This window comes from Balaenoptera physalus (assembly GCF_965194825.1).
Source record: "Balaenoptera physalus genome assembly, chromosome: 7".
In the NCBI taxonomy this organism is placed as follows: Eukaryota; Metazoa; Chordata; class Mammalia; order Artiodactyla; family Balaenopteridae; genus Balaenoptera; species Balaenoptera physalus.
In genome coordinates, this window is record NC_138886.1 from 81,282,931 (window position 1) to 81,306,887 (window position 23,957).

Sequence of the window (23,957 nt, forward strand, 5' to 3'; positions counted from 1 at the left end):
AAGCCAGGTACCCTCTGCCACATGTAATCAATGATGTTACTTCTGCTGGAATCTGATGAGAGCTCAGAGAGGCCTCAAGGCCATACCTAGTCAGGAACTGTGGATACTGACAGGAAGCTCAAGGGGTGACCTTGTGGTTCATCCCCAGGGGAGTCAAGAAAGACTGTCTTGGGCTTCCCTGGTGGCGCAGTGGTTGAGCGTCAGCTTGCCAATGCAGGGGACTCGGGTTCGAGCCCTGCTCTGGGAAGATCCCACATGCCGTGGAGCAACTAGGCCCGTGAGCCACAACTACTGAGCTCTGCGCGTCTGGAGCCTGTGCTCCGCAACAACAGAGGCCGCGATAGTGAGAGGCCCGCGCACCGCGATGAAGAGTGGCCCCAGCTTGCCACAACTAGAGAAAGCCCTCGCACAGAAACGAAGACCCAACACAGCTAAAAATAAATAAATAATAAAAATAAAGGAATTCCTTTAAAAAAAAAAAAAAGAAAGACTGTCTTCTGAGGTTCTATTATAGAGTTTTATACTTGGCTTTTCATTGTGCCATGATGTACTAGATACCTGTGAGTGTGTCTCAGAAAATCTAACATGTTGAGGTGACTTTTCCTGACTAAATGCCTTTTAGAGAAGACATGAAGGAATTTCTGGTCCATGGTCCAGTTTCCTCAGCTTCAGTAACAGTCTGCAATCACCATGTTTTTCAGAAACTGTGGTATAAAGCAGCTGAGCTCTGAGGAGTAAAAAATGAGGCAGTCTGTGAAGATCATTAGATAGACTTCTGTAAATGATATACAACTCAAGTGTAGCAGTTAAGAGTAAAATATGAAGTTAGACTGTCTGGGTTTACATGCCAGCTCTGACAATACGGTTGTTTAAACTTTTGCAATGTGAGAAGTTTTATAAATCACTTAACTTTTCAGGGCCTCAGTTTCTTATCTATAAAATGGTAATTTCATAGGTTACTTTTGAGGACTAAAAGAGATAATACGTAGTATGTAAAGCACTTAGTACTACGATTGGCACATCATAAGTTCTCAATAAATATTAATTAAAGAAAATATACTAAAGAACTAACATTTTTTTTTTTAATGTATTTATTTATTTTTGGCTGTGTTGGGTCTTCGTTGCTGGGCGCGGGCTTTCTCTAGTTGCAGTGAGCAGGGGCTACGTTTGTTGCAGTGCGCGGGCTTCTCACTGTGGTGGCTTCTCTTGTTGCGGAGCACGGGCTCTAGGCGCGTGGGCTTTAGTAGTTGTGGCACGCGGGCTTCAGTAGTTCTGGCTCGCGGGCTCTAGAGCGCAGGCTCGGTAGTTGTGGCACACGGGCTTAGTTGCTCTGTGGCATGTGGGATCTTCCTGGACCAGGGATTGAACCCGTGTCCCCTGCATTGGCAGGAGGATTCTTAACCACTGTGCCACAAGGGAAGTCCCAAGAACTAACATCTTTGTGTAAACTTCCAAAACTTAAACTATTTCTTTTTAAAAATGTAGGGACTTCCCTGGTGGTCCAGTGATTAAGACTCCGTGCTTCCAGTGCAGGGGGCATGGCTTCGATCCTTGGTCAGGGAACTAGGATCCGCACAGCAGGAAGCGAAGCTTCATCTGCCGCTCCCCATCACTCACATTACGCGTTATCACCTGAACCATCCTCCCCCCACCCCCAATCCATGGAAAAACGGTCTTCCATGAAAGCGGTCCCTGGTGCCAAAAAGGTTGGGGACTGCTGCTTTAGACAAATCATGTTATGTCAGTAGTAAAATGGGGACCTGCTACAATAGAAAGTAGAGACAACTATGGAATTCTGTGGCACTGGGAAATATTCAGGGACTTATTAATAAGAATAATAGATGTGACAAATTTAACTAGCATCACAGTAAGCATTATATGTATATTATCTCATTTCCTTCTCTGTCACACAATCCAATCGTCTGCTAACATCCACATATTTCGGGCTCAGAAAGGTAAAGGATGTGCTCAAGGACACACGGCACTGGGACCCAGCTCCATCCAGACTTTAATCACGAAGCTTCCTGCACAAATACCAAAGACAGGCTATGAGCACTTCAGTAGGATAGGCACTGTGTATAGACTAAGTCTCTATCACCGGCATACAACTGAGGCTTATCTAGGGGAAGCTCTTACTCTGTGGGCCTCTGCTACCAACTACAGCCAAGGCAATGTTAAAACACGAAACAGATTTATTAGAAGTTCAGGAATGGATACCTGTAAGTACACGAAATGTCTGTAGGAATGACTTAAAAGCCCAAAAACCTCTACAAGGGAAAAAATGCCCATCATTTGCCTGACAAGCAAAACCTTGATTCCAAATCTGGTTGCATGAGCAAGTCCTCTGTAAAGGCAGGGAAGTCCTGGTCCCTGCATTGGTAAGACCAGGTAATAAAATACACCTGGAAGGAGAAACTTCTTGGAGGAAGGACAATCCTGTGTGAAAAATGAAGCTGCCACTTGTGCAGGCAGGTAACAAGTAGCCATGCCTGAGTGAGCCTGAGGGTGATCTGCGATGGTGACATACGTGAAGATGACACCTGAGGGCGACACTTGAGCAAGCACACAGGTGATACCTGAGTGAGCGTGAATGGTGACACCTGAGAGAGAGTGAGAGTGTGACACCTGAGTTAGCAAGTGCTGTTGTTTCAAGTCAGTAAATGTTTATGAGGGTAACCATGTCAGATATCCATAATTTACATCAACTTTCCACCTTGATCTCAGCTGGCTTCCTTCTTGTACAACCTCATATGTATTACAGACTGCGGGTATCAATGGCAATAATATGTTCACTAACAAGAAACTTCTGCTTGTCTTAGAAAACGCACCTTAGGATAGAGCAGTGCCATAAACTCTTCCAGGGTGAGAGCGATTTGACACCAGATTGCCCACTAACATAGTTATGACCCATAGCCAAGGAAAAGAGACTTCCTTTTAGTGTTTGATCCTTTCCCATTCAATTGGTCTAATTTCCAAGGACAACAGCATCGTGAGGACCAACTCTCCTGAAACTCCCAGCCAAATGAAGGAATGACTAGGGGAGGTAGGGGCAAGAGGACCACAGGGAATAGGTGTATAAGAAACAATTGCCTTAGGACTCTGCAGTGGAGGGAGCTCTGGACAGGTTAAGAATGGTCAACAGCCTCAGAAGAGCCCTTCAGCATGTCCCACACACTTTTGTTCTGTGCCTGCCTTTGCAGTCACTAGAAAGGGGCTCTTGGCTCTTAGGTGACTGTCTAAAACAGCCACACTAAGGTGCCATCCTTGGATTTTGGGTACCAGGATTCAGGAATCTGATAATCACATAAATACAAGGTTCCAGCCCTTAAACAAAATTTACCTATTTGTCCCAAGAAAAAGAAACTGTTAGAAAAAGACATGTATTAATGGTGGGCCACCTCGCCATTTCACACACCCAAGTCCCTGGAGGGATGTACTGTGAAGCTGTTCTAAAGGTGGGTATTGTCAAGTACCCAGCCTGTCCTTCGAGCCTTCTCCCTTTGACTCTAGCCAGGCTTGTTGGATATACTAGCATGACTATGATGGCTGCATGTTAGAATCACCTTGGGAGCTTTTAAAATAATACCCACCTTCATACATTGCTAGTGGGAATATAAAATGGTGCAGCCACTTTGGAAAACAGTTTGGCAGTTCCCCAAAAAGTGACTCAGCAATTCCACTCCTAGGCATATACTCGAGAAAACTGAAAACGTACGTCCACACAAAAACCTGTATCTGAATGTTCATAGCAGCATTATTCATAATAGCCAAAAGGTTGAAACAACCCACATGCCCATCAACTGATGGATGAATAAAATATGGTATATCCATACAACAGAATATTATTCGGCCATAAAAAGGAATGAAGTACTGATACATTCAACAACATGGATGAACCTTGAAAACATTATGCTAAGTGAAAGAAGGCAGAGACAAAAGGTTGCATATTGTGTGATTACATTTATATGATATGGCCAGAATAGGTAAATCCAGAGAGATAGAAATTAGTGGTTGTCAGGCACCAGGCACAAGGGAAATAAAGAGTAACTGTTAATGGTACAGGGTTTCATTTTGGTGTGATGAAAATGTTCTGGAATTTGATAGTGGTGATGGCTGTACAACTTTCTGAAAATACTAAAAAAATCACTAAATTATATATTTTAAAAGGGTGAAAAAAGCAGATTTTAAATACCTTTGGAATGATACACAAAATACTAAAAAATATATTAGTTGCCTCAGGAAAAGGGAATGGAAGGAATATTTTCATTGTACTTTCTGAATTTTGAATCCATGTGAAGGTATTACCCATTAAAATTTTTATTGAAAATAGAATATTTCTCTGCAGCAGCCTTTACCAGAGCCCACTACCATAAAAATACACATTAGCAGCTTTTGAAACTGGCTCAAAAGTATCCTCTCATGCATTAGGCTCTCCCACATGCCTTACTTCCCACTATCAAGGCATTGAGACAACAACCTTGTAGAGAAAGGAGCCAACCTCTCAGAGTAGGATTCATATTTTATAAATGTGAAATGGTATGTTTGTCATCGCCCTTTGCCTAAATCTGAGTCCATTATATTTGCGAGATAGCAAAATGAAGTCTTCCCTGGTACTTAGGCTGCTACAGTGGGGTAGTAAAGGAGGAAGAATTACCTCTAAGAGAAGCTCCACACTATCCACCTGAAGTTCTCGCAGTCCCACTATCTGTACCACATGCTTGCTATCTTCTCTTGCGAAGAGCCTGCGGATGCAAGAACATGGTTGGTTTGGCAGAGCTTCAGTAACAGACTCCCCAGAACCCAACCCACCACTCCCCATTAAGTAGCAGTTTTGCTGTTTGGGTGGGATCGATATGCATTCTCCTCATCCCCCACACACCTCCTGACTCCAGCCCCAGGCTTCAGAGGCAGTCTTTGATTGTTTTAATCAAATCAGCATCTTTGGCTACAATGAATAGAATGAGCATTTAACCCAGACCTATGCCAATCAGTGGATGGTGTATTCCTGGCTACAGTGATTGGTTCAGGAGTGGATATGGGATCTTCGCTGGTCCCATCAGAATAAAGTCCTAGCCTCTGGTTGTTAGGTGCTCTCTTTTCCTCTCTAGAAGTGAAAGCATGTGGCCCTGGGAGCAGTGGCAGCCATTCTACATCTACAAAAGAGACAGTTTTGGAATGAAGCTAATACCATGGAAGGTAGAGCAGAGAGATGCAAAGAAACCGGGTCTTTATAACATCACTGAACTGCTAGAGTAAAAAGACCCTAAGACTTGACTATCCTCTAGGCTTTCTAGTTATATGAGCCAATGACTTCCCTAAATGCATAAGCCAGTAAGAGTGGGGTCTTATTTTACTAAATACTTTCAACATAAGGAGTCCTGATACATCTTCTAAGGAAGCAAGGAAGAGCTGGTGTTGCAACTGAAAGCCTCAGGCCTGCGTGTAACAAAATGAATGGTTATGGTCTACCATCACCATTGAACCAGATCCACCAAGGGGCATGTATTGAATCTATCAAAGACTCTAAGATTATTTTCTCCCTTAATAAGATACTGATTGCCAAATAAAATAAAATAAAATAAAATAATAATAATAATAATAATAATGGAATTTCACTTCATAGCCAAAAAAAGATTTTCTCAAAAAATTTTTTTCTCCATCTAAACCTTATCCCAAGTTTCCAAATTTTTACAGAAGGATAGGAAAACAGCCTCACCAATGCCCATGATCTCTCAGAAGACAACTCTATTGGAACAGTTAGGCTTCTGGAATAAAAGAAGGATCTAGCTTTCAGAGCCTTCACATCACTCCTGAACATACTTCCCAGGCCCCAGAAAAGTTCCTAATGAATAGCCTAAAATGCACTGCTGTATTTTTAAATCATATAAGCAAGAAGTATATTTTTATCACTTTTTATGCAAAGGTAAAGACAACTTATCTTCTACTTTAAAGAGTTAATCTTAAGATCTTTAAACTTTGGTTTCTAGTTTAAGAGGTAGACTGAGCACATATACTTCTATCTACCTTTGACAAAGCCCCTCTTATAGAAAATATATTTTATTTTAAAAACGACAGGATAAGTCATAACAGCTCTAAACAAACAAGAAAGAGTATTATCAATGGAGCAGGACATTTCAGAAGTCTCAGAAAGGTAGGAAATAAAGAGATATTAGCCAATTAACCAGAGACATAAAAAAAAAACAAACCCCAAAATTCCACAGCTCAAGACACTTTCAGAATAAGTGTGGGTATTCCCTAGTGAGCCCTAGAGAAGCTTTAAACCCAGGAGTTAGCATATTTCCATCCCCTTGGCTATAACTAAAGAACGTAGAAATAACAGGACAGTATATCGGGGTCATTCATTAAAGAACTGCACTCAAAAACAGCTGGATGGGCTTCCCTGGTGGCGCAGTGGTTGAGAATCTGCCTGCCAATGCAGGGGACACGGGTTCGAGCCCTGGTCTGGGAGGATCCCACATGCCGCGGAGCAACTAAGCCCGTGAGCCACAATTACTGAGCCTGCGCGTCTGGAGCCTGTGCTCCGCAACAAGAGAGGCCACGATAATGAGAGGCCTGCGCACCGCGATGAAGAGTGGCCTCCACTTGCCGCAACTAGAGAAAGCCCTCGCACAGAAACGAAGACCCAACACAGCCATAAATAAATAAATAAATAAATAAACCCAAAGTTTAAAAACAAAAACAAAAAAAAACAGCTGGATATCCTGACTGTCCCTTCACACAAAGAAACAAAACACGCGCGCGCGCGTGCCCACACACACACACACACACACACACACACACACACACAAACACACACACACAACAGTGGCTTTTATTTTCATGCTAACTGTTCTTTAAAGGAAGTGGCCATTCTGACTGGAAAGGGCTCCTAATAAGGGTATTGAGGCTCGAAAGAGAAGCTGTGATGCAGCTAACTAGAGGCTTCAAAACCAACACAGAGAGTAGAAAAGAAAAGCAAGTCTTCCCCAAAGCAATCCCAAAGTAGCACCCTTCTTTATCTGGCAATTGTGTCATGACTGAACCCCCAACACCTGTACATTCTCTGAATTGTGGCACACTGAAGGTCCCTTTTTTGTTGAAATAGTCCACAGGATGGTGGCCTGCCTAATAAGCCCACTCCAGTGACCTCTCCAGTTATGCTACTCAATACTCTAGTGCCCCTCTATGACGGGGGCCGCCCTATCATGCTCTCCATGAACTGGAGCTGCTCCTCCACCCCTACTCCCCATTCCAGTGTTTTCCTGGAGCACATGAAACTTGCACGACCTTTTGGACAGCTCTGTAGGGGCTTAGATACCTTTGCTGGGGGCTAGTCTCTTTCACTGATTTGGTTTCCCCAGACTTCCACCATGCTCAGCCTCAACTCACTCCTCTTCACCTGGTGTGGCTGCTCCCAGCATGTCTCAGGTCTGGTTAATTCTGTCCTGACAACCTCTTATCCTTCCACTTCCCCTGTTCCCTCTCTCTCCTCCCTGTTCTCCCAGTCACTTCATACCTCCACAACTTTGTGGCCTCCTACTCAGTTAAAATCACCTGTTTCAACCTAAACAAAACTTTATGCCAGAAAAATACAATAGGGATTTAAAATCAGTTACTGAATGAATACATTTCCAAAGTACTGTATTATGTTGCAAGGGCAATAGGTTAAGCCTTATAAGAGTTAATGTGAAGAAAAGATTTTCTTTTCTTTTTACTGATATCAGAAAACTATCATTTTTACCCTAAGATTATTGAGAAGAAAACAAGAGGAAGTGGGAAACATTATAGTTCTTCCAGTGTAATAATAGGTCAAAAGAATAGGAAGGGATTTACGTATATGTTGGTTTCCTGACTTCCTGAAATTATAATCTTTTTCACAGACCAAAATAAAAGGGATATAGTCTTTTGATGAGCATTAGGATACTGATCACTTAAAATTTTAATACTAATGGAAGGCTAATTTATATTTTTCTCTAGCTGAACTGACAGTTTGAAAAAAATATGCACCTGATTCAGGAGACTCCCATTTCACAAAAGGGCGTTAGTGTACCAAAGTCTCTCATTAAATCCCATAATTCAGTGGGACTCTGGCTTAAAACAATAAAGAACAGATTTACAGTTTCCAACTCATATGCAATACCTTTTTCTTCTATTTAGGAGGTCATAAAGCTGTCCACAGTAGATTTCATAGAAGCTGATCCACACAAAACAGTGTCTTCTTGGCTGGGACACTTCTAGTTGTCTGAAGATATCTTTGGCAGCCAGAGCATACAGTCCTGGGTTCTGATGAGTTCCTATCATGGTATAGGTCTTTCCGGCACCTGTCTGTCCATATGCGAAGCAAGTGGCATTGCCTCTGGGGGAAGAATCATTTGTATTTACTTTTAAATATTAAGAGAAATGCTAATCTACACACAGATTTTTAAATGACAGAAGTCAGGTGGAAAAAGAATCCTTGACAAAATTCAGCTAGAAAATATAGAGCCCTTTAAGGAGAAGAGGGCTTTACATTATAAAAACAAGGGAAGAGGAAAAAAATTCTCAAAGCAGTACGTGAGTTCTTTTACTAGGAATTTTTTATGGAACTGGTAAGACCATAAGACAACTCTAGAAGATAAGGAAACAAAGACCTCATGTTAGGTGCTTTAGAGGATCCTAGAGAAAAAAAAAAATTGTGTTAATCCTGAAAGATAAGTTTGGTGAAAGAAGTAATAGAGAATTAAATACAATAAATAATAGAAGATCATACGATAAACAGGATGGTAGTGACCACTCATATGAATACTAAGGAACTTTAGACAGAGGTAAAATCAATTTAAGTAAAATATTTGAAGGACTCACAAAAGAGATCTTAGGGCCTCAGTTTTCACTTTCATTGATAAATTACTGGACTACTTGATTTCCAAGATCCCTTCTAGCCCTGATGTCCTATGATTCTAAGTGGGAGTCACTGTTCTTGCATGTGGATACATGCATGTACACACAACCTGTATGAGTGTGAAAAACTGCAAAATAAGAGATGGACAGAAGAGTTGGGAGGCCAACCTGCCAGCCAAAGTATGTTTTAGGAGGAGATGAGGCCAAGATTACCTGAGTACTGTGAGGTCCTATGTACTATGTAGCTCTAGTACTATGTAGTACTAAGTAGAGAGTGAACATAATGTTATGCAGTAAGTAGCTATTACAGACTCTTGAACAGGAATCACATGGATTAATGACAAAAGTAGCTACCTGCAGCAAGAAAAAAATTCTATGTATGGACACAGGGGAGGGAGGCTGGAGGTGGGTAGAGAGATGAATACACAGAAAGGACATGAAGCCAGATAGAAACCAAAGAAAGAATGATATGACAAGAGCAAAGTAACCATGGAAGTGTGAGAATCAAGAGATGGGAGCTAATCAGATTTAAGCTGTTTAGAAGCAGAGACCGGTTACTCCTTGTGTTTTTTTTTTTTTTTAATTTTATTTATTTATTTGGTTATGCTGGGTCTTAGTTGTGGCAGGAGGGCTCCCTAGTTGCGGCTCAAGGGCTCCTTAGTTGCGGCATGTGAACCCTTAGTTGTGGCATGCATGTGGGATCTAGTTCCCTGACCAGGGATTGAACCCAGGCCCCCTGCATTAAGGGTGTGGAGTCTTAACCACTGCACCACCAGGGAAGTCCCTACTCCTTGTGTTTTAAACCATGGCTCCCAGCAGTGTGGGCACTTGAATACACTGGCAGAGACACAGTTAGGAAAAGAATTACAAGAGGAAAATTTGAACACACTGAGCAAAATGAGAATAATAAAGAATAATATCCACCTTATCTTCTGAACATTTTCGTGATGAACTTTTTTTAAAAAAAACAACAGATGAAGAAAGCTCTTATTACACTTTACAAGAACTAACCTAATAATTTCACCTAACTTGCAATTCTCTTTTTATTAATGTCTTAACAGTCTAACTTATTTTAGAAACTTGCTCTCTCAAAAAGCACTCCCTAAATTTGGTGCATAGGAATTGAACCTGAAAGAGATTTCACTTTTTAAAAAAAATTTATTTTAATTAATTAATTTATTTTGGCTGCACCGGGTCTTAGTTGTGGCATGAGGGATCTTTTACTTGTGGCATGCAGACTTCTTAGTTGCAGCATGTGGACTTCTTAGTTGTGGCATGTGGGCTTCTTAGTTGCAGCATGCAAACTCTTAGTTGCGGCATGCAAACTCTTAGTTGCAGCACGTGTGCGGGATCTAGTTCCCCGACCAGGGATCGAACCCAGGCCCCCGCAGTTGCGAGTGTGGAGTCTTACCCACTGGACCACCAGGGAAGTCCTCAGAGACTTCAGTTTAACCTGCTCATGGAAAAAAAAAAGTAACTTCTACACAACAACAATAAAGACAACACAGGGATTTCCCTAGTGGCACAGTGGTTAAGAATCCGCCTGCCAATGCAGGGGACATGGGTTTGATCCCTGGTCCAGGAAGATCCCACATGCCATAGAGCAACTAAGCCCGTGCGCCACAACTACTGAGCCTGCACTTTAGAGCCCACGAGCCACAACTACTGAAGCCCGTGTGCCCTAGAGCCCACGCATTGCAACAAGAGAAGCCACCGCAATGAGAAGCCCACACACTACAACAAAGAGTATCCCCCGCCCGCTGCAACTAAAGAAAGCCAGCGGCAGCAATGAAGACCCAACGCAGCCAAAAATAAATAAAAATTAAAAAAAAAAAATTAGGGACTTCCCTGGTGGCTCAGTGGTTAAGAATCCGCCTGCCAATGCAGGGGACACGGGTTCGAACCCTGGTCCGGGAAGATCCCCCATGCTGCAGAGCAACTAAGCCCGTGTGCCACAACTACTGAGACTGCGCTCTAGAGCCCATGAGCCACAACTACTGAGCCTGCATGCCACAACTACTGAAGCCCACATGCCTAGAGCCTGTGCTGTGTAACAAAGAGAAGCCACCGCAATGACAATCCTGCGCACCGCATCAAAGAGTAGCGCCCACTCACTGCAACTAGAGAAAGCCCACGAGCAGCAAACGAGACCCAACACAGCCATAAATAAATAAATAAATTTATTTTAAAAATAAAAAGACAACACAAAAAACAGGCAAATGAAGATATCTGAATGGCCAATAAGTACATGAAAAGATGCTCAGTATCATTAGACACTGGGGAAATTAAAATTAAAAAACACGAGGAAATTCCCTGGTGGCCCAGTGGTTAAGACTCCGCACTTCCAATGCAGGGGGCCCAGGTTAGATCCCTAGTCAGGGAACTAGATCCCACATGCCACAACTAAGAGCCTGCATGCTGCAACGAAGATCCAGCATGCCGCAGCTAAGACCCAACACAGACAAAATAAATAAATAAATATTTTTTTTTTAAAAACCCACAATGAGATACAGTTCCATTAAATTGGCTAAAATAAAAAAGACTGATAATATCAACTATGGTGAGGATGCAGAACTGCAATTCTCATACACTGCTTCTAGGAGTATATAACCGTGCATGGAAAATTGTTTGACACTTTCTTATAAACATACACCTATCCAATGACCCGGGAATTCCATTTATAGGTTTTTATTTGAGACAAATTAAAAGATGTCCATAAAAAGACTTGCATAAAAATGTTCATACAGCTTTATTCATAATACTCCAAAACTGGAAACAACAACCCAAATGTCCATTAACAAGAGAATGGATAAAAAAATTGTGGTAGGGCTTCCCTGGTGGCACAGTGGTTAAGAATCTGCCTGCTAATGCAGGGGACACGGGTTTGAGCCCTGGTCCTGGAAGATCCCACATGCCGTGGAGCAACTAAGCCCGTGTGCCACAACTACTGAAGCCCATGTGCCACAACTACTGAATCCCGTGAGCCTAGAGCCCATGCTCCGCAACCAGAGAAGCCACTGCAATGAGAAGCCCGCGCACCGCAACAAAGAGTAGCCCCCACTCGCCGCAACTAGAGAAAGCCTGCGTGCAGCAACGAAGACCCAATGCAGCCAAAAATAAATAAAAATAAAAATAAATTTATAAAAAAAACACACCATTATGCTATGCAAAAGAAGCCAGGCATAAGATATATATTGTAATGATTCTGTTTCTATGACATTCTAGAACAGGCAAAACTAATCTATAGTGACAGAAAGCAAGTCAGTGGTTACATAAGACCTGGGGGTGAAGGTGGGAGGATTAACTAAAAAGGGACACAAGAGAACTTTCTGGGGTGATGGAAATGTTCTATATCTTGTTCCAGGTATTGGTTACTTGGATACGTGCAACTATCAAAACTCATCAAACCTGAGTACTTCTTAAGATCTGTGCATCTTAATGTATGTAAATTATACCTCAACTTTTCTAAGTTATAAAAGTTATTTTACAAAATAAAAGTAAAAATACTCTGAAATCAGTTACTCTAGCAGGCTGTTCAATATTTTCTACCTGTACCTGACTACATTTTAAATATACAACAGAGGCCCCTAGTACCTACTCTGTCCCATTTAATGTTTATGTGTGAATAATTATTTTAAAATTAAAATGAAACTATAGCTAAAATACATAATTCCTATTATCAAAAATTCAGACTAACTACAACCACTTACACCTTCTTATTCTGAGGACTTTGATGAAATAATATTGTTGACAGGGACTTCCCTGGTGGTGCAGTGGATAAAACTCCGTGCTCCCAATGCAGGGGGCCCGGGTTCGACCCCTGGTCAGGGAACTAGATCCCATGTGCATGCTGTAACTAAGAGTTCCCATGCCGCAACTAAGGAGTCCATATGCTGCAACTAACGAGCCAGTGAGCTGCAACTAAGGAGGCTGCCTGCCGCAACTAAGACCCGGTGCAACCAAAAAAAAAAAAAATATATATATATATATATATATTGTTGACAGCTTATATTTTTCCGCTAAGCACAGAGAATCAATATCATCAGTATAAATGGAAATTTTGCTGAATATTTCTAAATGCTTTGTGAATCCTATAAATAGAGACACTGAATTTTCCAGAAGAGTCTAATTTAAATTCATTAGGTCAAAACACAATTTCATGTTTAATTCAAAATAATTGAAAAACATAAGTAACATTTATAAAGAAATAAGATTTATGGAAAATAGAAAATAAAAGGCAGGAGGAGCAAATAATTTCTATCGTACCCATTGAAAATATGCTGAATGAGTGGGTGAGTAGTTTTCATGTATACATCTTGATTGGTGCACGCCTCATCAAAGACTTCATCAAAATAAAAAACATGCTGAAAAAGAAATTTGGTTTTTATAGAAAGAGACACTTTCTTGATTTTCTTCATCACTATTCTAGTTAACACACGATAAAGGCGCAAATACATTTTTAACTAATAGTAACTGCCCATGACAAACTTAGAGATAATAAGCAATCATTAACTGTCAAATGACAGGGCCTTCTTTTACTTGAGATCTCTGTAGACATGTTCTCACAATGTAAAAACTAAACCACACAATTTTTGTTCTCTCTTAAGGGAAGTAAATTAAAGAGTCCAACAGTGAGCCAATCTTCCTTAGGTCTAGGAGAGGGACTGAATTCTATGGAAATTATCCTCATAGCCCACCTAGAGCCAGCATATTTGAAATTTGAGGGGAATTCTAGAGGAAGATCTTTATTCCATAGGTTACATAGCTTAATTTATAATTCCATAAATATTTATTGCTCAGCTGGTAGCATGTATATTGCAGTAGGCACTTCAAGGGGCCCAAAGAAACAGACATTACCCTACTCCACAACCTAAAGATGTTAATCCGGACAAGTATACAAATGACCACAAGGTAGAAAAAATCTGAGAGATAAAGCACATGTGGAATTCAAAAGAAAAACATAATCTCTCTAATTGGGAAAGACATTCTGAAAAAGCTTGTACTAAGAATGGGCCATGGGGGAAGAAGAGGAATTTAAGAGGTAGGGGCTGAGGCAGGGAAGGTATTCTGGGCACGGGGGAAACATGAGCAAAGAGTCAAAGCAGGAAAGCACAAAGAATCTTTAGAGGACAGGGAGGATTCAATGTGTTTGACATATAGGATCTTGGCAGGTAGAAAAGTGAAATAGAAGGTGAGAATAATGAGCTAGGACTATGTTGTAGGGGTCTTGGGACACCAGCCTTAAGGGAAGGGGTAGAATGCTTATATTTAATTCAGTAAAAGTGGAAAGACAAAAAACTGTGCAAAGGAGAGGGATGACCTGAGCCCTTTTATTGGAAGACTAATCTGGCTTCATACTGTGAATGGATTGGAAACAGGAACACTAGTAATTCAGTGGTGAGGTTAAGAAGGGTCTAAATTAGACAATGACAATGGAAATAAAAAGGAAATGGATGCATAAGAAATTTGACAATGACTGGTTGTGATAGCTGGGGAGAGAAAGGAGTCCAAGATGACTCCCAAATGAAAAACCATGGTAATCTGAAAAGAGATAGGAAATCCCATTAAATTGGGTCTGAAAAACATTACTTCAGCAGCCGTAATAATTTCCATAATTTAGAGGCTCACTATGTTGGCAGCCCAACTATATCTGAGTAAGAAATCCTAATAATTTCAAGTCTGATTGTAGCATCATAATGGCAGTCTACACATAATGAATGAGAGATGAGGCCCTATCTTCTGCTACCTTCTGGGCCTGCTCTAAATATTCAGTTAAGAAAAAATTTTATGGGCAAGTCTGGAAAAGTGGACTTGAGCCAACTTATCGTGGGTCACCGTACCCCAAGTTCAATTCTGTTTCATGTACCATTACATTCCATTAGAATGGAAATTTGTTAAGTCATCTGAAAGAAATTGGGTCCACAAAGTCAAATTTATCAATTAGAAAAAAAATCTCCAGGGAATTCCCTGGAGGTCCAGTGGCTAGGACTCCACGCTTCTACTGCAGGGGGCACGGGTTCAATCCCCGGTCAGGGAACTAAGACCCCGCAAGCCGCAAGGCATGACCAAAAAAAAGAAAGAAAGAAAGAAAAATCTCCAAAAGTTAGGAATTGAGAAAAAAAATGAATCTGTGCAGCATGATAAAGAGATCTGTGAACATTCAGTGCTCTGAAAAATATGATTGATTTTAAGAACAGTTAAATGTTTCTAACTGTTTTAGCTCGGTCATAGGTAGATGGGGGTTCATTATACTTTTGATTAAGCTTGAAAATGGCAATAATAAAGAGTAAAATATATTTCAAAAATCTGACTTTAATGGACATGATTTATATCTAACTCATAACTGGTCTTTAAGCAAGGAGACAAATCCATTCTTTGCTCAAATATCACTGTAGATTTTTATAGTTAAGTATGAAGTCAAAAGCATTTTTGGCATTTCTCAGGAAAATTAAAAAATGAATGGAAGTAAATGTGGATATATATTTTTGGGGGGGTTTCTTTTATTTCATGAGTATATGGCTATTCTTCTTCTTTTTTTTTTTTTGTCATATATGGCCTTTATTATGTTGAGGTAGGTTCCCTCTATGCCCACTTTCTGGAGAGTTTTTATCATAAATGGGTGTTGAATTTTGTCAAAAGCTTTTTCTGCATCTATTGAGATGATCATATGGTTTTTATTCTTCAGTTTGTTAATATGGTGTTATCACATTGATTGATTTGCGTATATTGAAGAATCCTTGCATCCCTGGGATAAATCCCACTTGATCGTGGTGTATGATCCTTTTAATGTGTTGTTGGATTCTGTTTGCTAGTATTTTGTTGAGGATTTTTGCATCTATATTCATCAGTGATATTGGTCTGTAATTTTCTTTTTTTGTAGTGTCTTTGTCTGGTTTTGGTATCAGGGTGATGGTGGCCTCATAGAATGAGTTGGGGAGTGTTCCTTCCTCTGCAATTTTTTGGAAGAGTTTGAGAAGGATAGGTGTTAGCTCTTCTCTAAATGTTTGATAGAATTCACCTGTGAAGCCATCTGGTCCTGGACTTCTGTTTGTTGGAAGATTTTTAATCACAGTTTCAATTTCATTACTTGTGATTGGTCTGTTCATATTTTCTGTTTCTTCCTGGTTCAGTCTTGGAAGGTTATACCTTTCTAAAAATTTGTCCATTTCTTCCAGGTTGTCCATTTTATTGGCATAAAGTTGCTTGTAGTAGTCTCTTAGGATGCTTTGTATTTCTGCAGTGTCTGTTGTAACTTCTCCTTTTTCATTTCTGATTTTATTGATTTGAGTCTTCTCCCTCTTTTTCTTGATGAGTCTGGCTAATGGCTTATCAATTTTGTTTATCTTCTCAAAGAACCAACTTTTAGTTTTATTGATCTTTGCTATTGTTTTCTTTGTTTCTATTTCATTTATTTCTGCTCTGATCTTTATGATTTCTTTCCTTCTGCTAACTTTGGGTTTTGTTTGTTCTTCTTTCTCTAGTTTCTTTAGGTGTAGGGTTAGATTGTTTACTTGAGATTTTTCTTGTTTCTTTAGGTAGGCTTGTATAGCTATAAACTTCCCTCTTAGAACTGCTTTCGCTGCATCCCATAGGTTTTGGGTCGTCGTGTTTTCATTGTCATTTGTCTCTAGGTATTTTTTTATTTCCTCTTTGATTTCTTCAGTGATCTCTTGGTTATTTAGTAACGTATTGTTTAGCCTCCATGTGTTTGTCTTTTTTACATTTTTTTCCCTGTAATTCATTTCTAATCTCATAGCGTTGTGGTCAGAAAAGATGCTTGATATGATTTCAATTTTCTTAAATTTACTGAGGCTTGATTTGTGACCCAAGATGTGATCTATCCTGGAGAATGTTCCGTGCGCACTTGAGAAGAACGTGTAATCTGCTGTTTTTGGATGGAATGTCCTATATATATCAATTAAATCTATCTGGTCTATTGTGTCATTTAAAGCTTCTGTTTCCTTATTTATTTTCATTTTGGATGATCTGTCCATTGGTGTAAGTGAGGTGTTAAAAGTCCCCCACTATGATTGTGTTACTGTCAATTTCCTCTTTTATAGCTGTTAGTAGTTGCCTTATGTATTGAGGTGCTCCTATGTTGGGTGCATATATATTTATAATTGTTATATCTTCTTCTTGGATTGATCCCTTGATCATTATGTAGTGTCCTTCCTTGTCTCTTGTAACATTCTTTATTTTAAAGTCTATTTTATCTGATATGAGTATAGCTACTCCAGCTTTCTTTTGATTTCCATTTGCATGGAATATCTTTTTCCATCCCCTCACTTTCAGTCTGTATGTGTTCCTAGGTCTAAAGTGGGTCTCTTGTAGCCAGCATATATATGGGTCTTGTTTTTGTATCCATTCAGCCAGTCTATGTCTTTTGGTTGGGGCATTTAATCCATTCACGTTTAAGGTAATTATCGATATGTATGTTCCTATGACCATTTTCTTAATTGTTTTGGGTTTGTTTTTGTAGGTCCTTTTCTTCTCTTGTGTTTCCCACTTAGAGAAGTTCCTTTAGCATTTGTTGTAGAGCTGGTTTGGTGGTGCTGAATTCTCTTAGCTTTTGCTTGTCTGCAAAGCTTTTGATTTCTCCATCAAATCTAAATGAGATCCTTGCCGGGTAGAGTAATCTTGGTTGTAGGTTCTTCCCTTTCATCACTTTAAGTATATCATGCCACTCCCTTCTGGCTTGCAGAGTTTCTGCTGAGAAATCAGCTGTTAACCTTATGGGAGTTCCCTTGTATGTTATTTGTCGTTTTTCCCTTGCTGCTTTCAATAATTTTTCTTTGTCTTTAATTTTTGCCACTTTACTATGTGTCTCGGCGTGTTTCTCCTTGGGTTTATCCTGTATGGGACTCTCTGCGCTTCCTGGACTTGGGTGGCTATTTCCTTTCCCATGTTAGGGAAGTTTTCGACTATAATCTCTTCAAATATTTTCTCTGGTCCTTTCTCTCTCTCTTCACCTTCTGGGATCCCTATAATGCGAATGTTGTTGCGTTTAATGTTGTCCCAGAGGTCTCTTAAGCTGTCTTCATTTCTTTTCATTCTTTTTTCTTTAGTCTGTTCCGCAGCAGTGAATTCCACCATTCTGTCTTCCAGGTCACTTATCCGTTCTTCTGCCTCAGTTATTCTGCTATTGATTCCTTCTAGTGTAGTTTTCATTTCAGTTATTGTATTGGTCATCTCTGTTTGTTTGTTCTTTAATTCTTCTAGGTCTTTGTTAATCATTTCTTGCATCTTCTCAATCTTTGCCTCCATTCTTATTCCTAGGTCCTGGATCATCTTCACTATCATTATTCTGAATTCTTTTTCTGGAAGGTTGCCTATCTCCACTTCATTTAGTTGTTTTTCTGGGGTTTTTTTCTTGTTCCTTCATCTGGTACATAGCCCTCTGCCTTTTCATCTTGTCTATCTTTCTGTAACTGTGGTTTTTGGTCCACAGGCGGCAGGACTGTAGTTTTTCTTGCTTCTGCTGTCTGCCCTCTGGTGGTTGAGGCTATCTAAGAGGCTTGATCTTCTTCTCTTTCTATAAGTGCTCTTGGGTAAACACCTTTGAAAGCATGTATTGACTAAAGGAATTAGTATCTTTCCTTCCAATAGGATTTAAGTACTGATTTTCCAGTAATTTTGTACGAATCTTTCATGAAAGATATGTGAACATACAAGATTACTATTATAATTCATGTGCATCACATATGCTTTCATTTGATCATATTTTATCAATGACGTTGGATTAACATTCACTTTAGGCAGTTCCCTGGTGGCCTACTGGTTAGGATTTGGACTTTCACTGCCGTGGCCTGGGTTCAATCCCTGGTCAGGGAATTGAGATCCTGCAAGCAGTGCAGCGCAGCCAAAAAAAAAAAAAAAAATTCACTTTAGTTTTGATATGATCAGAGTTGCATAGTTTATTTTTTAAAGAAGTTTTTTTTAAAAATTATAAGTGTCTTTATAGAATATCTCTGGAAAAATACACTTAAATAATACTGGTTGTCTTCAAGGAGGAAATGGGATTAGAGACACTCTTCATTGCATACCGTTTTGATTTTGAAATAGGTAAATCTATCCTATCCAAAAGTTCTTACTTTTTTTTTTATAAGAGTAACACTGCTGATTGTATAAAAAGATTTTAAACATGGATAACAACAGATAAGAAAATCAAATTATCTGTAAATCTTACTACCACTAGAGATGGCCACTATTTACTTTGATATATTTCAGTACCATCTTTTTTTTCCTCTATATATATTTTTCTTTAAGAAATTGGAATGAAACACATACAGATAGGTCTCCTTGTTTTTTCACTTATTATGTTGCTATCCTAAAATTTAATGGTAAGTAGGACAGCACACTATATGTATATGATCACATAAGTAACAAAAGAAGATTTGAAAGGGTAAGATGTTTAATTAAAGGACACATAAACCTATTTGAATTCCTGAATAAGTTTAAAAATAAAACCCAAAGAATCTAGTATCAATATTTATTTGCTATGTTTGCTATGAACCTCCCTTTTCTTCTTTCTACTTAAGAAAAAGGGGGAGAAAAAAGGCCTCTCAACACATATATTATAAGCATTGACAGGTAAGGACTTTGACCTATGAGAGCGAAGGTCCAAAGTTCAAACAGCAGATAAAGTGCTAAGGAAACAATGGGTATTCAGTAAGTATTGACCAATGGCAATGACAAAGAAGTAAGGTTATTGTGTTTGGGGATAATGGAAAAATACAAAAGATAAGATGATGCCTCCTTGAGGGAATTAGTGTGACAGAAGCATCATTAAGGCAGTCTTGGGTAGATGGTGATTGGATAGGGCTATTACCATGGCTATAAGTAGCCATGGAACTAGATAGTATTACAACTAATCGGTCATTTGGACCATCTTCAATATAAATACCTCCCACCTAGACCTAATAGACTGTGCATTGACCAGCATTCAATAAGGCTGTTAAAGTGACTGCGCTGGTTATACAGTGGCCTAGTAATTTAGTGCCCATAGAAAGACACAGTAGATTGCTTTGCATGTTACTGTGAAAGTCAATTTTGGTAAGCAAAGAAAAAAAAGAACAATGCAAGTGTTAAAGAGGGGAGAGTATTAACAATTTGACTTCAGTGTTAAAGGATTTATTCCAGTAGAGTAATATCTCAGCTGACTAAGGTGAATTGCTTGCACACCAGATTACTCACCACTTTTTTTTTCTTTCTACCTGTCACTGGGTTTTGCTTTGTTTTCTTGCACCACGTGGCTTGCAGGATCTCAGTTCCCTGACAAGGGAATGAACCCAGGCCACGGCAGTGAAAAACACCAAATCCTAACCACTAGACCACCAAGGAACTCCCAGTCACTGGGTTTTGAAGCAAGAGAGAGAGAGAATAGAATGAACATAATATGAACATGCAGAGAGGCAGATTCAGATAAGAGAAACTCTGAATTCCCAAATCTTAACATCTGGTGGATTATCCCCTATTTAAGATTATTCATAATTGCTTCATAATTTTAAGAGTACCTAAATGATGGTATCTTCCATCTGTGGGGTTTGCTGCTTTTATAAGAGAGTGAAGGAATTATCGCAAGGGTACCTATCAGCTAGGAATAAATTTCTTTCAGTATCAAACCCTTTGTCCTTGGACTCATCATGATCATTCTGGCAGGGAGTGAACATTTTTTAATGTTTTTGAACTACAGTGTTTTATTTAACCCCTTATATGTTCGATATAAAATCACATCCCTGGGTTATATTTACTCACTGCAATCTACCTTGTACAAAGTGGCCTGTTCAGGAGCCCAATTTCCACCAAATTAAGCCTAGGCCCAAACACAAGTGAGAATCAAAATAAGCAGTTGGCTGGCAATCTGGGGTCTTTTTGCTCAAAAATATACCCTCCATCATTAAACTTCAGACTCACACTCAGCAGAATGAGAAGTTCACACTGTGAAAGACAGGAGAGAATTGAGACTGTGTGACCATCTCATAGTTGCTCTGGTGCATACGCTCAGTGACTGGCCCTGTTTACCACCAGTTCATTATTTAAACTCTTTTTATTCCCTCATTTGCTCTTTTCTGACTGAATATGTGTAATTAAGTTCACATAAAGCATGTTAAGTGACTGTATGATGCAACTCTATTGCACAAGAGTGGAGGAGTTACGTTTTTGTATCCCCCATTGCACTATATTTTTTAAAAATGAAGGCTAAGGTTTATCAATGATTTAATGCAATGTCACGTCAGGAATGAATGCCAACACCCAAACCCAAAACTGGATTTTAGAATTTGTACTGCTACTCAAACAAAAAAACAAAAAATTGACACTTGATAATGTTAGTTCCAAACACAGAAGGAAAGCATCATACCTGCAGAATATATTGTGTGAGGTCAACTGCTTCTTTCTTCTCATGAACAAGTAGAGTTTCTTTGTCTTCTACAGTAATAATATTAATTTCTCCACGACGTACCTCCCTCATGCCCAGAGGGCGTTTTCGAACACAAACTCTGATTTTCTCCATCTCAGTCCAAGGATTCTCTTTCTCTGAGGGGTTCTGGCTGATATATAAGTGGGCTTTAATTTTTAATAATACGATAAAACTACTTAAGAGGTCAAAGTATCAGTACATTTTGTTATATATTAGGTGTAATACACGCACACACACATATACACACAATATGTTACATACTGAAGTGTTGACACTGAGATCTTTTATTCGCTATAAATCCTCCTGATTACTTCTATCTCCCTCTCTATTCCACCCCACCCAAAAGCAGGTTTCTTGTTTCCTTTCAATCCAATTATTATTGTACATTTACTGTTTTCTGGACCATTCAATCTAATTTCTTTTTTTTATCCTACCTGGGTTTATTAAATACCTTGAATTTGGTGGTAGGTTTCAATGTATTTTCCCCCTGTTTCTCCCAGGTATATTCTGTCACTCCCTTTGTCTTGTTTTCTTGCATCCTCTTTTTGCCTACTCTGATATATATTTATTTGTTAGAACACGATCCTATATTTCCTCTTCCCAGGACAATTTTATGACTGGTGCTAATTCACCACTAATTCATCTTTCTATCCAGATACATTTCTTCTCTGGCTGACTTCAGTGAACTCATCAACCTTAACATCCAGAATATTGAGGCAATATTCCTTGGGTTAGGAACATGCTGTGAAGCACAGGAAGCTCAGCTCAGTGCTCTGTGATGACCTAGATGGGTGGGATGGGGGGGTGGGTGGGAGGAAGGTCCAAGAGGGAGGGGATACAGGTATACATATAGCTGATTCACTTCACTGTACAGCAGAAACTAACACAACATTATAAAGCAATTATATGCCAATTTAAAAAAAAACAAAGACTACTCAAGCCCTTTGAAGCATGTTTTGTTTTTTTTAACCAATGTAGAGTAGACGTCTAAAAAAATGTACCATTTTGACAGTAAGTGTGGCAAAATCTTGACAATCATTGAAAGTGAATGATGGGCATGTGGGGGCTCACTGTTCTATTTTCTCTTCTTTTGCATATGTTAGATTTTTTAATAAGAAAAGAACAATTTTTTTTCTTTTTTGGCCATGCTGCATGGCTTGCGGATCTCAGTTCCCCAGCCAGGGACTGAACCCCGGGCCAGCAGTGAAAGCGCTGAGTCCTAACCACTGGACCGCCAAGGAATTCCCCAGAAAAAAAAACACAAAGTTTTAATGTATTCTAAAACGCTCTGGTTTTACTGCTCAACCTTCCCTAGAAGAAATAAAATATATCTGTCTGACATGCAGAGTTAATACATCTAGAGTTAGGTCTGTTCAAGATCTTAAATAAGTCAGGACAGCCAGTTATCTAAACGCCTTAGACTTTTATTAAAGTTCTGAGTCCAGTAATTTATTTTGAACTTACCTGATTTGAGGTATCCAAAGAGAATGCTCTTTGGACACGGATGACTCACTAATAGGAAGCCTTAAGTTGGTGAGGGAGTTTCTCAGGGTTCTGAAACTCTGGCTCCTACTTAGGGTTTGGGTGAGAAGACAATATTGAGAATTATTGGGGAAAATGTACTTTCTTACCTCCATTTCTCTAATATAATAAGGAATGGGCAGAGTATGATAATAATGATATAAAGTGAGAAAGCTCAACTGAATAGCTTTCGTTCTGGGTTTGCCACGTATAAACCTCTGTGAGAGCGCTTATCTCACTATATGGTTGCCTGTCTTCCCACTTACCCTGCCGCCTAAGAGTCTGAGAGTCTCCAGATATCCTAATCATCTTTATATCTAGGATCAGGGCAAGCAGAGGTGGTACTTTATATTTGCCAAATAAATAAAACAGCAATATTTAAACTAAAATATCCATTCTATCTAAATAAATAATGCAAAGTCACATCTTTATTCTATTTATAAATAATTCCAATTTAGATTTTTATGTGTTGTTCAATGAAAGACTAACATTCAAGAAACTATTTGTTCTTTCACCACTGAGCTAACCAATAGGACAGCAACAATCCTGGCATTGATGATCATAGAACAATCTAGTCCTTTCACAACTGAAAGAAGAAAAACAGTACTATATGCTCTGTGCTTTGCTAAACCAAACCAAAAAAAAAAAATTTTTTTTTCTTCCAAAAACACTATAGAATTCACTTATGTATTTCAAATTACTAAAGGCATTTTTACCTTTAAAATTGGGTCTTCTATTTTTTTAGAATAAAAGAACTAGTTGGTTATGAAATCCTCTGAAACCTTAGCCAATGTAAGACCAGATGTAAATACTTTGTTTTAAGGTATGAATAATAGCCTTTATTTTTTTTAAAAAAAGTGGCTTAAGAATGTATTTTATTTCTCCACAACTTACCATCTATAACTTTTAAAATAACAAAACAAACAATACACATTATTTTTAAAAGAATGTATTTTCTATCATATACCAAGGTTGTTATTAGGGATTACTTGATATTTCACCTCTTAGGGACCTTATTTCAAATTCTAACTCGAAGCACTGTCACTCTGACAACCAAACTCTAAACTCCATCAAAAGTGTCTTACTCTTTGAAATGACCAAAATCATCTGTCCTTCCAGGGCTGGAATTGTAGAAAGCCCT

At 39.2% G+C, this 23,957-nt stretch overlaps 1 protein-coding gene across 6 annotated transcripts in view; it reads right to left on the reverse strand.

Annotated features, from left to right (window-relative positions):
• The window catches only part of KIF24 (kinesin family member 24), a 63,321-nt gene that overhangs the window by 19,758 nt on the left and 19,606 nt on the right, over positions 1-23,957 (reverse strand). For 2 of the 6 annotated variants that reach the window (XM_082467509.1, XM_082467507.1), the window contains 5 exons: positions 22,760-22,867; positions 21,236-21,425; positions 13,144-13,241; positions 8,141-8,356; positions 4,655-4,742 (listed from right to left, as the gene is read on the reverse strand). In XM_082467509.1, coding sequence (XP_082323635.1) covers positions 4,655-4,742; positions 8,141-8,356; positions 13,144-13,241; positions 21,236-21,425; positions 22,760-22,867 — 700 coding nt within the window. Of the gene's footprint in view, positions 1-4,654; positions 4,743-8,140; positions 8,357-13,143; positions 13,242-21,235; positions 21,442-22,759; positions 22,868-23,957 lie in introns of all 6 variants that reach the window. The other 4 variants (XM_082467512.1, XM_082467510.1, XM_082467508.1 and 1 more) reach the window with 3 other exon arrangements.